Source organism: Carya illinoinensis, chromosome 6 (assembly GCF_018687715.1).
Source record: "Carya illinoinensis cultivar Pawnee chromosome 6, C.illinoinensisPawnee_v1, whole genome shotgun sequence".
Taxonomy (NCBI): Eukaryota; Viridiplantae; Streptophyta; class Magnoliopsida; order Fagales; family Juglandaceae; genus Carya; species Carya illinoinensis.
In genome coordinates, this window is record NC_056757.1 from 671,191 (window position 1) to 683,772 (window position 12,582).

General features: G+C 37.3%; 1 protein-coding gene and 1 pseudogene across 1 annotated transcript; one reads left to right on the plus strand and one right to left on the minus strand.

The window, feature by feature from the left end:
• Positions 1–713: 713 nt before the first annotated feature.
• On the plus strand, positions 714–1,994 carry LOC122313618 (annotated as a pseudogene).
• A 1,057-nt stretch (positions 1,995–3,051) lies between these two features.
• Positions 3,052–6,661, minus strand: LOC122313917 (jasmonate-induced oxygenase 4). Its single transcript, XM_043129223.1, has 4 exons — positions 6,439–6,661; positions 4,365–5,388; positions 3,195–3,469; positions 3,052–3,162 (listed from the first exon to the last, which is right to left on the minus strand). Exons 2-3 carry the CDS (start codon positions 5,217–5,219, stop codon positions 3,227–3,229), a joined length of 1,098 nt encoding a protein of 365 aa, XP_042985157.1. The 5' UTR covers positions 5,220–5,388; positions 6,439–6,661; the 3' UTR covers positions 3,052–3,162; positions 3,195–3,226.
• Positions 6,662–12,582: the final 5,921 nt, after the last annotated feature.

Consider the following 12,582-nt stretch of genomic DNA (forward strand, 5'->3'; position numbering starts at 1 on the left):
ATATTCCGCTGTGTTATACATTAGGAAGTTGTTAAACAGAAAAACTGCTTTAGTGCAAGAAGAGTACTTTTAGAATAAATCTATTCATCATTATTTTTTTCATTATTCTCTCGTCATTCTATGATATGACATTAAATGATAGATTCACAAGTGAAATATGATAAATAGTATCCAATCATCTAATGTAACATAATTGGATGATAAGAGAATGATGAGAAAATGAATAATGAGTAACATTGCTATGTAATAGTGATATTCAGAGGCCTCCCAAATTTATTTTGATAGTGTTTGCCAATGTGTGGTGATGGTTTGTGGTTTGATATTCCACGACTAGAGTTAAGTTGTTTCACCATAATCTAAGTTTTCAGTTTCATAATTCTTTACATGGCACAATCTGATTGTACTTTTCGCTTTTGCATGCTAGATAGGTGTCTTTTTGGTTTACATCCCATGTATTTGGATTGTGCCTTTTGTGCTTTTTAATAAAATTTATTTTACTTTTTAAAATAGATCTGATGGTACTCTCTCTCTCTCTCTCTCTCTCTCTCTCTCTCTCTCTCTCTCTCTCTCTCTCTCTCTCTCTCATTGTTCCTTAGGGCTGTACAAAATACCAAAAAACCGATCGGAACCGATTTAGACCGGCCGCCAGAGATCGGAACCAGCCGGAACCAGAGTAGAACCGGTCTGCGCACGGTGGATTTTATTCAAAACCGATGTCCAGCGATTCGGTCCTGGTTTGAACCTGAGCCGGACCGCTGAACCGACTGATAGTTTAAATATTTTTTTTTGAATTATACATATATGAAACGACGCTGTTTCACTTAAATTGAAGTGAAACGGCGTCATTTTAAGACTTAGTATTTGAAAAAAAATAATAAAAGGAACAGCTCCGTTTTAACCCTAGGGTTAACATAGCGCACGTTCTCTTCCTCTTCTTCCCCATTTCTGTTCTTTACTCTCAGACATTTTGCCGCCGCCCCCTCCTCTCTCTTGCTCTCTCTCTCTTTCTCTCTCTCTCTCTCTCAAGGTGCACGTAGCCACGCAAGGCCACCTCCATCGCCAGCTCTCTCTCTCTCTCTCTCTCTCTCTCTCTCTCTCTCTCTCTCTCTCTCTCTCTCTCTCAAAAATCTCAGTCATCGCATCTTCATCGCCCTCTCTCGCTCTCTCTCACGGTGCACACAGCAACTGAAGACACCGACAAACCTACCGGAGTTATGCCGAGACCAAGGACAACAGTTTCCTCCCCATTCTCTAGCCGGTTTCGGTCGAGATTTGTATCATTTTCATCCATCGGTGCGGTTTCAGTTTTGGACGAGAAACCGCACCAATAAGTTGGTTTTCACCCCTATTGTTCCTTAATACGTTTAGAAAACAAGTAAAAGAGTCCACTTTGTGAGGAACTTGATCAGGGAAGTTGCTGGATTTGCACCATATGAGAAGAGGATCACTGAGCTACTTAAAGTTGGAAAGGACAAGCGTGCACTAAAAGTTGCTAAAAGAAAGCTTGGCATTCATAAGAGGGCAAGAAGAAGCGTGAGGAAATGTCTGGTGTTCTCCGCAAGATGAGGTAAATTCTTCTGGAAAATCTCTCCTAGAAGTATTAACAAGAACATGCGTTTAAATGAGTTCAATTTTTTACTATGATAATTTTGTTGAGAAGTACATGCTAAACTGTGTAGCTTCTTGAACTTGTACCAAAAAAAAAAAAAAAAAATTGTATAGCTTCTTGAAGGAAAGGCTAATTGTTTAGGGATTGGAGTTTCAGTCAATCTCTTATTTTTAGTTGAGAATTTTGCTTGTAGGTCTGGTGGAGCTGGAGAAAAGAAGAAGTAATCTCATAACCCAAGCCATATTTTCATTCCAACACAGTTTTGAGTATTTTTGTTATCCAAGTTTAATCAAGACATGAAACTTTGAAGCACTTTATGGGATTATATTATTTTTCTAGAATTCAGGTGTGATTGACCGTTTGCTTGGACATAGTGATCGAGTAATGGTTTTTAAGGTTATCTTTAATGCATGTATGCCTTGATGGTTTATGCCAAAGAATATGGCCTTGCAATATTCATATATGAGCCTCGCGTTCGTGCACATTCTTAATTATCGTAATCTGGTTGATATTCAGTATTTTTTCTCTTTTTTTGGACTGATTTATATTGCCTAATTCTAAATATTCCGAGTCTTATCATGTGAATGATGTGCCTAGAGTGCAAGGCAAAGTGGATATCTCATATCTCGCGTTGGCACATCGGTTACGCTTGTGTTGCTCTTCTTGGTATGCACATTTTTGCCATTTCTGCAATCGTGCCAAGACCAAGCTGGTATTGTGCTCGAATATGCATTGCACCCAAATTTCTTGAATGGCGATCAGAATGCATGAATATTGATACACTTGAATGTATTGTCATGAATGCATGTGAGCACTTGCAAATACTGTGCTACGTTCTCAATTCACCCTAGCCCATGGGGGAACATTTTCCCATCTAAAGTTTCAAGGAAATAGATTCCTGTTAGGTTTAGCTTGATCCTCCTAATTCGGCCTGAGCTTGACTTGTGGTTAGAGACTTAGGGTTACCTACAGGCTTCAGCATCACCAAATCTCTCAACTCCAACCTCTACAGTTTTGCCATTGGCATTGTGGTACCTAGGGGTTTTTGCTTGAAAGATTTATTTGTACGTCTGCTTGGTCTCGTATCTCTGCCGGTAAATCTGGGCTCACTCATAGTTCTTGTCAGTTTTGGTCTCGGTCTAACCAGGCAAATCTTCCGAAATAAAGCATCATTTTACCAGCCAAAATCCGAGGAGGCTCTATTGGATTACGCTAAATGCATGACATGGACGTCCAATAGCGGTTGAGTATGGTAATTTGAAACTCCCAAGTTCTTGATCGGCAGGTTAAACCCCAGAATAAATCCTTGTGGCAAATGCTCCTTGTAACAACTACGTAGAAGACCAGCCGAGATGGGAAATGCTGGTTCGGTTCAATTACCCATCAACGCTGCCGCTGCTATTTTTACATCCCACCACAGCTCGAATGGCCGTACAAGGCAATAATTCCGCAAGCAATGCTTACAGATTAAACCAATTTATTTAATTTCTTATTCCGCAAAACGAAAAACCGACGACAGTTATTAAAAAAAAAGGGTTTTTGTTGCCGCCGGGCGGGGGGGGGGGGGGGGGGGGGGGGGGGGGGGGGGGGTGTAAATGTTTAAATTTTCCAGTCCCATCAGTTGAGCAGGAGGGAATCGATATTGCGTTTTCCATCAGGGCCCTTCGTGTACCATGATGATACATAATCTCCATAAACAACTTCCCGGTATTGGGGAGAAGATTCCTCGACAAGCTCAGAAGCAGGTGATATTTTCGTTGCCTTGGCAGGGTCATGAAATGTGGCTACTGAGAGCCGAGATTGAGTAGCATTTGTTATGGCCCGATGTTGAGCACTCCTGTACTTTCCATTGGTCATGATCTGCACCGCAAAATACACATAACGTGATGCGTTTCTAGTTTTTCTGGATGATACAAATCACTACAAACAATATACAGGAGAGCATTTTAATCTACAGCCTTACTGAAGAAAGGTAATCAGGTTTTCAGGTGATGTTATCAAGATGAAGGAGACGACATATTTCTTGACAAAAGGATTGTAGTAAATAAAAAAAACGTTAATGATGTCAATCTAGCCAATGCTCGCCAGGTTGGGAGTTTTCTTTGTAGGACTGTGCTGTGTTTCAAATGCATCATAAAGCCAGATGGAGAGATTGAATACCCTTTTTTTTTATAAGTGTGATTGAATACCCAATACTTTAACGTAGCTTCTTGCAATAAAGCAAATCTACACTAAAAAATCGAATTATAAGGGGGAGAGTACTTTATAAAGACTAAAAGAAGTCCAAAGGCCCATAAAAGAAAGAAAAGATTAAAAAGTACGAAACTAAATCTCATAAAATTACCCGCCAAAAATTCCAAGTCACGGGTCTCAAAAGATTAGTAGTTGTTGAACTTTCACCAAAAAAATCACCCTGATATTTCATCAACTGGATATGCATGAGGCTCTTTTTTTTTGGGGGGGGGAGCACACATGCTAAGTGACACTATCCATAAGCTGACATATTAAGAAAAGTCATAAGCAGATTGAAATGAAAGGAGATAGAGAAATCCAAATGCTCAGTAAATAAATTGGAAATAACTCCATGTACACCGAAGCAACAGTAGATTTAATTTGAACCTTAAAACGTTATCTAAGAAATTTAATTTTTCTATTTTTGTATCTATTTCTAAGCAGATATCATGATCCTATGGACTGTAGTCCAAAGGTATCATAATCAGAGGATTTTCATGAATAGACAAAAAATAATAGATACCTCAGTTTGATCGGCGAGGATGACAAGAATGGCATTAGAGAGAGGGGGAACAGTAACCCATCGGTTATGGTTGAGAAGTTGAAGGCCTCCAACATCATCTTGAATGAGAAGAGTGATGGCGCCCATATCAGAATGGGATTGGAGACCCAGGGTGAGTTCCGGCTGAGGGCAGGGAGGGTAATAGCTGATGGTAATGTTCTGGTACAGTTCACCCACAGCATCCTCTATGTACGATGATCTCAAGCCTAAGCTCTCGGAGATCAAGCCCATTAACTTCTGAGCCAGCGTCATCATTTGGTCGGCATACATGGCCACAATTTCTCTGTAATCGGGAGGGAAGTGGGGCCAGCGAGAGGGATTGCGCCGAGAGAGAGGGAAAGTGTGGTGGTCGAAGTAGTCTCTCCAATCCAAGACGACGTTGCCTTCATTATGTGGGTCGTCTTTGCCTAGCAAGAGCATTCGGGAACCATAGCCCTCGGAGGCAAAAGAGCTTGGGTTGCAAGAGTACTTGAGCTTGTCGGGTATGGGACAATGCTTGAAGAAGGAGAGGCCAGCAGCCTTGATGTGGTCCAGCAGGCTGGTGGGGATACCGTGGCTGGTGACATGGAAGGCCCCCCATTCCCTGCAAGCCCGCCCGATTGACTCCCGGACTAGGTCCCGACAGTTGGGCTTGAAATTGAATAGATCAATGACAGGAGGAATACTACTACTTTGATTGTTATTGGAGGTGGAGGATGTATTGAATTTGAGTTGAGGCCGGTTGTGAGGGAGCTGGATGTATGGAGGTGGGACCTGTGATACACCAGCTTCAGATAAGGCTTGCACTCTCATCATTGCCTCACCGCCTACTTCCATTGAAACTCACCGAAATTAACCAGAGAGAGAACAGAGGGGATGGTGATGAAATGAAGACAAGAAACAGCCGTACAAAATCAATGGATATTAAAACCCTGCAGTACAACAAAGCTCTTCTTGCGAAAGCTGTTCTGAATAAGGCAGTAAGACAAAGCTCTTCTCACGAAACCTGTTCCAACAAGGCAGTACAGATCATAACCCTATTATCACATTAATTCCAAAACGGGCCTAAGTTTTTTTCCTTCTATTTCGAAAAACCGAACTTTTATTCCCCAACTACCACCATTTTACTATGTAAACATTAAATTATTAAATTTATCACCTAGTCCTTCATTTAAAACATAAGTTAAAATTTATCACTTGTTAAGATCTAATGCTTAAGATGAAACCTCCCAGAAATTGGAGATATCAGTTTGCATACATCTGCACGTAAACAAACTACACATGACAGTAAGTTCCATCAGAAACTTCAAATCATGCTCAAACACTACATTTTCAGATAACCCAAAAACATAAAAATAAAACTTTTCAGCCCAAAATTATCTCATGATTAAATCCAAGAACCCAGCAGTAAAGACATCATTAAGCATAAAAATGCACCATTCTGCCATGGAGTAGATGAAAGGGCAAAGCTAACAGAATATGGTACAATTAGTTTCTTTTTTTTATAGCTAATAGCATTTGGTACATAAAAATAAAAGAGTTTTTCAAGTGCTTGAGGAAATGGCTATTCAACCTCATCCACGTTACGAAAACGAGGTAACTACAATTAATCACTGCCTCCTCCATCCTACAAGCTAAACTCGCTCAATAATAAATTAATTACATTTTTGCTGCATTTCCATCTCTAATTCGACTATAATGACTAGAGGCACTGCTCCACGATTTCCATCAAAGTAGAGAAAGATAAGAAAATAACCAGTGTTAGCTAAACTATAAATTCTAAAGTAGCTAATTCAATCCCAGTACCATCCTTTTTCCAAGTAACCGATACCTAATAACAAATAACGCAACTGACGTTTAACGCAATTCAAATCCACAAACGTGGTTGCAAAAGAGAGAGGAAAAAAAAATGAAAAAGAAATGAGTTATTTCAGCAATTCATCCAGGATCATATGTGAGAAATGGATTAAACTGGAATCTTAGAAGGAAAATACCATTTCCAGACAAAGCCCTAAAAATGAATAGTGAAAAAAAAAGAAAGAAGTATGAGACTTACGCTATATGTGTTTCGCTGCTAAGAGGTAGTCGGTTGGTGAGGTACCAAATACAGAATCGACCTCGAACGAGTTGCAGACGATCCAAGAAGCTTGCGAGATCAAAGAGTGAGATTATAGGGCGAAGAGGGAAGAAGTCAATTGTTTTAAAAATGAAGATTGCAGCTCCTTAAAAGGGAAGGAAACACTGTAGATAAACGATTTCAATAGGGCCCAAGTGTCCACAGTTAATGATCGTAAACGCAAGCACACCATTAGTACAAGCTCGTACTTTTTAGGAAAAAAAAAAAAGGTTAAATAGATTTAAAATCCACTCTTTAATAGTAATTTTTATTTTTTTATTTTTTAAAAATAATAGCGTAGAATTTATATATTTTTAAAATTTATTTTTTATTTTTTATATTTTATTAATTTATAATCTTTTCATTTATTTAAAAAACTTAAAAATAAAAATCACGAATAAATAAATAATCAAGAGTCTCTCGATGCTTGTTGCATTGCAAGAGCTACTTCCACTACGTCTGAGGTTGTAAAGAGAAAACATTGTCATTTGTTGAGACGAGCTCTTTTTTTTTATTGTGTTTAGATCTTAAACTGAGTTAAATTTTTTATAAATAGTAATGAGTTAAGTAGATAGAGTGAGTTATGTAGAACTTATCTGAAATAAATTTAAATATATTTAGATGTTAAGATAAGTTTAGTACTATTTATGAAAAATTGAAAAAGACTGTAAATCTCACATGTAAATATGCATTGATTTAAAAAAGATTATGAGTCATACTTGTAAGGAGGTTTTAAGTTAAGATGAGTTTACTAATTTGAGAGTTATATGTTTGAATGTTAGACTCAGTTATAAATTAAAATAAACTTAATTGATCTCAGCTAAGTTTTGTAACCAAACATGGAATCTCCACTTCCCAAATCCTATTGGGTTGATTAAACACCTCCTTGATCCGGTGCTTGCTGGCAATTTCCTAAGTAGATGTTATTTGAAAAGCCATTGACACTTGGGGATGTTGGGAAATTATTTTAGTCTCATTTCATCTTATTTTATCCAATTTTCTTAACATTACTCAAACATAAATATATTCAAATTAATCATTACAAAATTTTCAAACTAATCATTATATCTTTTTCAAATTTTCAAATAAAAAGCTAAAAAAAATTGAACTTTTTGAAATTTTAAAATAAAAATAATATAAAAAATTATATTATAACAATATTTTAATTTTATAATTTTTTTATTTAAAATTTTCTCTCTCATTTTTCCAAACTCTCTAAGGCATTATTTGGTTACACAAATTATCTCATCTTATTTAATCATTACAACTTTTACAAACTCTCACACAAAATATAATAAATAATTCAACTTTTTCAAATCTCAAAATAAAAATAATATTTAAAAACTATATTCTAATAATATTTTTTCGATTTTCAACTTTCATCTCATTTCAAGCATTGTCAATGGTTTAACTCCAAAATTTGCCTAAAAGTTAAGGTTTTGGCTAAAACTAAACCCATTGGAGATATTAATTCACATTGGACTATCCATCCTAAAATCAAAATAATAATATAATATTATGTATTTTAATAATAATTTTTAATTTTTTTATATTTTACAAATACACTCCATATATTAATTAATAATTTAATTTTTATTTAAAATTATTGTTTCCAAACTATTTTTTTCTCAACCTAATTATCCAACAAATACACTCTAACTAGGCACTGGCATTTGCCAATGCCAGTAATCTCATATGTGTAACAAAATGCGGACTCAAATTATCTTACTACTATTTACAAATCATCTTATTACTATTTACAAAATTTTCATCTCATCTCATTTCCATCCAAGCATTCCTTAAGAGATTAGTTGTTATAAAACAGCACAACTAAGAAGTAGGAAGTCAAAAGTTGTCGTGCATGTTTCCTCTAGCTACAGGGCTCAACATCTATAGTGAAAGGTAAGACCCAAAGGGAGTAAAAAATCCATGGAGAACATGATTCCCTTCCAACAGGCTTTTCCATTTCAGCTTCAATAGTGGATTTTTAAATTTTCATCCAAGACCACTGATCTATACTATCAAGTTATCAACCTTGAAGATAGGACTTTACATTTAACCCGTTGACCCGACCCGACCCAAGATAGGCAACTCCAATGCCTTCCTTCACAAAGTTGAGTCCGCCAAGTATCTTCCACCTTCTTCCGTAAATTTTCGATCATACACTTCATAGCGCAGAGATTAGTTTATTTTAAAGTCTTCTCAATCTGAACAAACATATATACTTAAAGAACTGATTTACAAGCAGGCTATATTAATTTCATTGCAAAATATTAGATATATAAGATCATTATATGTGGATTAGTGGATGGAAGGGGTAACGGGGGAATGGGGGAATGGGTTTTGCTTAGATGAAGAAATCGAAGAAGAGTTTCAGACTAAATAGCAAGATATGATGGTATTAAAAACATTAAAAATTTGAATAAAAAAATGGGTATGAATACCCACTGCCTTCCAAATCTATTTCGGTTTTGGCATAATTGGTTATAAGAATTTTCGAAAATCAATTTTCGATTAACCGCCTATTTTTTGTTAGGGTCGAAATAATGTATTTATGGGTCGAGTCAGATGAAAAATCCTACTTGAAGATTTGTTTGAGCTCACAGGAGGCATATTATTATTATTATTATTATTATTATTATTCACGAGCCAATTTTGTTGGCTTTTTATTTTTTTCCCCTTATTGTGGGCTTTCTTCATTCAAGGCTTGGATATTGTATTACATATTAGCCCATTTTGTTTGGACTTTACAATTGATGTCCATTTTGTTTGGGCTTTATGCCATCATGTAGATTAGAATATGTATTGCATGTGAAGTCTAATAATAATATTAAAGCTACATTTGAATATTTAGATAATCTCAAATGATCAAAGTTGATCTGTAAATAGTAAAAATTTGTGAATCTTATTAAGATGTATTTGAATATAAATAGATTGAGATGTGTGATTGAATGTATGAAATAAGTTTAGATTAGTTTCTTTTTTTTTTTTATGAGAAGTTGAAAAAGTAATAGGTCCTATCAATGATTGGTGGTCTAAGATGAGTTGAGCATATAATTCTTTTGTGATTTTGAAAAACAAAAGGATTATAGCAAAAAGTTGAAGTAAACCATTCGTCTATCGTCATCCTCATTCATTTGTGTCCATCTTCTTTGTTGAGACGTGAATAGGACAGCACAAAAACCACCATCTCATTACCCACATTTTTCTTTGAGATTTCTATGGAATATCTTCTCATCCACAACAATTGGATGTCGATAGTATTTTCTATCTTCTATGGCCAATGAATGGACATATCTGAAATTTGAAAACTTGAACAACTCACGATGGGAGAGGAATGGTGTATATCTCTAGTTAAAAAAATATATAGCTCCATTCTCCAACCATTTATAACCAAACCAAACAATAAAAATTATTAAAAAAAAAAAAGAGACTGACAACTCTATCCATAATGACAAACATTAAAGAAATGTTGTATATTTTGTTGATATCTCAAAGTAAGTACGTGGTGATGATATATACACAATAATTGGAGCATATTTGTAAGTGTAGAAGATAACTAAGAATAAAAAATGTCGTGATCTGAAATTATCTTATATAGTCTATTTGAGTCGTGACTTATCATGTATTTGAAGTTGGGAGATAACTTGTAGTTGAAGTTATCTTATCTAGTTTGAAGATAAATATCTCAATACTCCCTTTCGAGGTGGGCGATGAATATTGTGAATACCCAGCTTACTAAGAAAGTTGGTAAATTGGATTGTCCCAAGTGGCCTCATGAAGATGTCTTCGATATTGCTATTGAAGGAAATATAAGAAGTTTGATTTGGCCTAGTTGGATCTTATCTAAAAAAATATGACAATCGATTTTAATGTGTTTTGTCCATTCATGGAAGACCAAGTTTGCCGCATTGTGCATGACTGATTTGTTATCACAGTAAAAGAGCACAGGTAGATTATGAACAATGAGGAGGTCACGCAGAATGGAGAGGAGCCATGTAGTTTTACAAACTATTGTTGCCATAGCACCATATTCAACTTTAGCTGAGGAATGTGAAACCGTAATTTGTTTCTTTGGCTTCTATGAAATGGGAGAATTACCCAGAAAAATGCAGTAACATGTAACAGGGCGACTTATATCCATGCAATGTGCCCTGTCAAAATCATAAAAGGCATGTAAAGCCATTAACCAAGGAGTTCTCTGTTGGGAAAATATACATTGGCCAAGATTGCGTTTGAAGTAACAAAGCATACAATGAGCAATATTTAAATGGGGTTGATAAGGGCTACTCATGTACTTGCTCAAAACTTGAATTGAGTATGCAAGATCCGGGTGTGTAATGGTTAAATAAAGTAGACGACCAATAAGTCGTCTGTAAAGGCTTGAATCAGCAAGTAATGCACCATCATAATTGTTGAGCTTCAAATTCTATAATGTGACAAAACTGAAAGGAAGATGGTCTTTTTTGCACTTATTTCCCTTGATCTCCTCCTCCACTCCCGCTTTGGTCTCTGGGCGGGAGGATGCAGCTGCCTTAGTTGTCAAGCTTGTTCTCTTTCCTCTTTCAAGGAAATGCAATCTTCCATATTATGAGAGTTGGACTAATGGTAAGTGCAATAGTGGTGACTAGTGCTCTTATAGCAGTCTTCTTGGATGGCCGGCCGGTCGTCTCTTTGGATGGTGAGTGCCGTCCTATCAAATCGAAACCCTAGGCCTCTCGTAGGGGCTTCCTCCCTCCTATTGTCAAGTGGTTCTTTGTTTGGCTTCTCACAAGCCTTGCTCTTGGTTGGTACCTTCCGTTTCCTGTCTGCCTGCTTCAACTCTTTCTTCCTTGGTTCAGTCAAGGCCCAGAGTGTATCTTCGGCATTGATGAAGTTGTCAACTTGGTCCATAAACTCTCAAGGCATGGCGGGAGTCCTCCTTGCCAATTCTACCATAAACTGGTATCGAGACCATACCCCTCCTAAAAGAGCTGCCAAAATTATTTTCTCATCTTGGTCATCCGTAGCCATATGCCCTTTGTTGAACCTAGATAGGTACACTTTCAAACCTTCGTCTTCTGCAAGCTTGATAGTAAGGAGATATGTCGCTGGACGTCCCCTTCTTCTACTTGCCATAAATTGTGTCAGGAACAGACAGGCTAACTCCCCAAAGCTATCTATGGATCTAGGCACTAAGGACTCGAACCATTCTCTCATCGGTTCTTTCAAGGTTAGCGGGAAAGTTTTACAAGCCACTTCCTGTCGAAAACCATTCTGGGTCATGTGGGCTCTGAAGGCCTCTAGGTGTTCAAGAGGGTCCCTGGTCCCATCATACATGTACATGAGGGGAACTTGGGACTTGGTGGCAGGGGCACGGCCATTACCTCCACACTGTAGGGTAGGCTCGTGTTGGTGAGTAGTTGGTGTACTGATGATAACGTGCCCATCCTTTTTGCCATTTCTTTGTATTTCCCTTAGAGGCTAGGCAACTTGTTCTGCATGTTTCTTCTTTCTTCCTTTGCATCACCTTCCCCTTCTGCATTTTTGGATTCTACATGCTCACTGTTGCTTAGCCTTGCATCATTTTCTGGTCCATTAGTGGCTACTCTGAGTGTCTCATTCTCTTTTCTAAGGATCTCTACTTTGATAGTTAGTTTTCTCACCAATTACTCCACCGCCATAAGCCTTGCTTCCATGTTTGTTGATATTGCTTCTTCTTGCCCTCGAGTTGTCTGCGAATGGGTTGTTGCAGGCATATGAAAGACATGTGAAGTATATAGAGATTCCATAGATGACACCACTGTTAACGTCATGTTTCGTACACCTTTGGGCCAAGTTCTAGCAACTCGGGTCTTGGTTCTTGCACTTGCAGACTTAAGAAAACATAGGGAGATGGGGCTTTGGTGGAGGCTAGGGAGTCTCCGATTCTTAAGTTAATATATCTCCTTAGTAATTTGTGCGAGAGCATAGAGGAGTCAGCTGGAGTTCTTCGTACCTGGGGGTCAGCTTTTATACTAGGTTTTTGGGTGGGGACAACCCATACCTTGCCTCAGGGAGTTCATATCTCTTTAATTGTTTGACTAGTTAGAATACTTTAATGAG

Bases quoted from the DNA above. Each gene is read 5' to 3' on its own strand.
- LOC122313917 (XM_043129223.1), bottom strand. From the start codon at position 5,219: ATGGAAGTAGGCGGTGAGGCAATGATGAGAGTGCAAGCCTTATCTGAA. The intron at 3,470-4,364 runs GTATCTATTATT...TTTGCGGTGCAG, and splicing joins TCCTCGCCGATCAAACTGAG to ATCATGACCAATGGAAAGTA.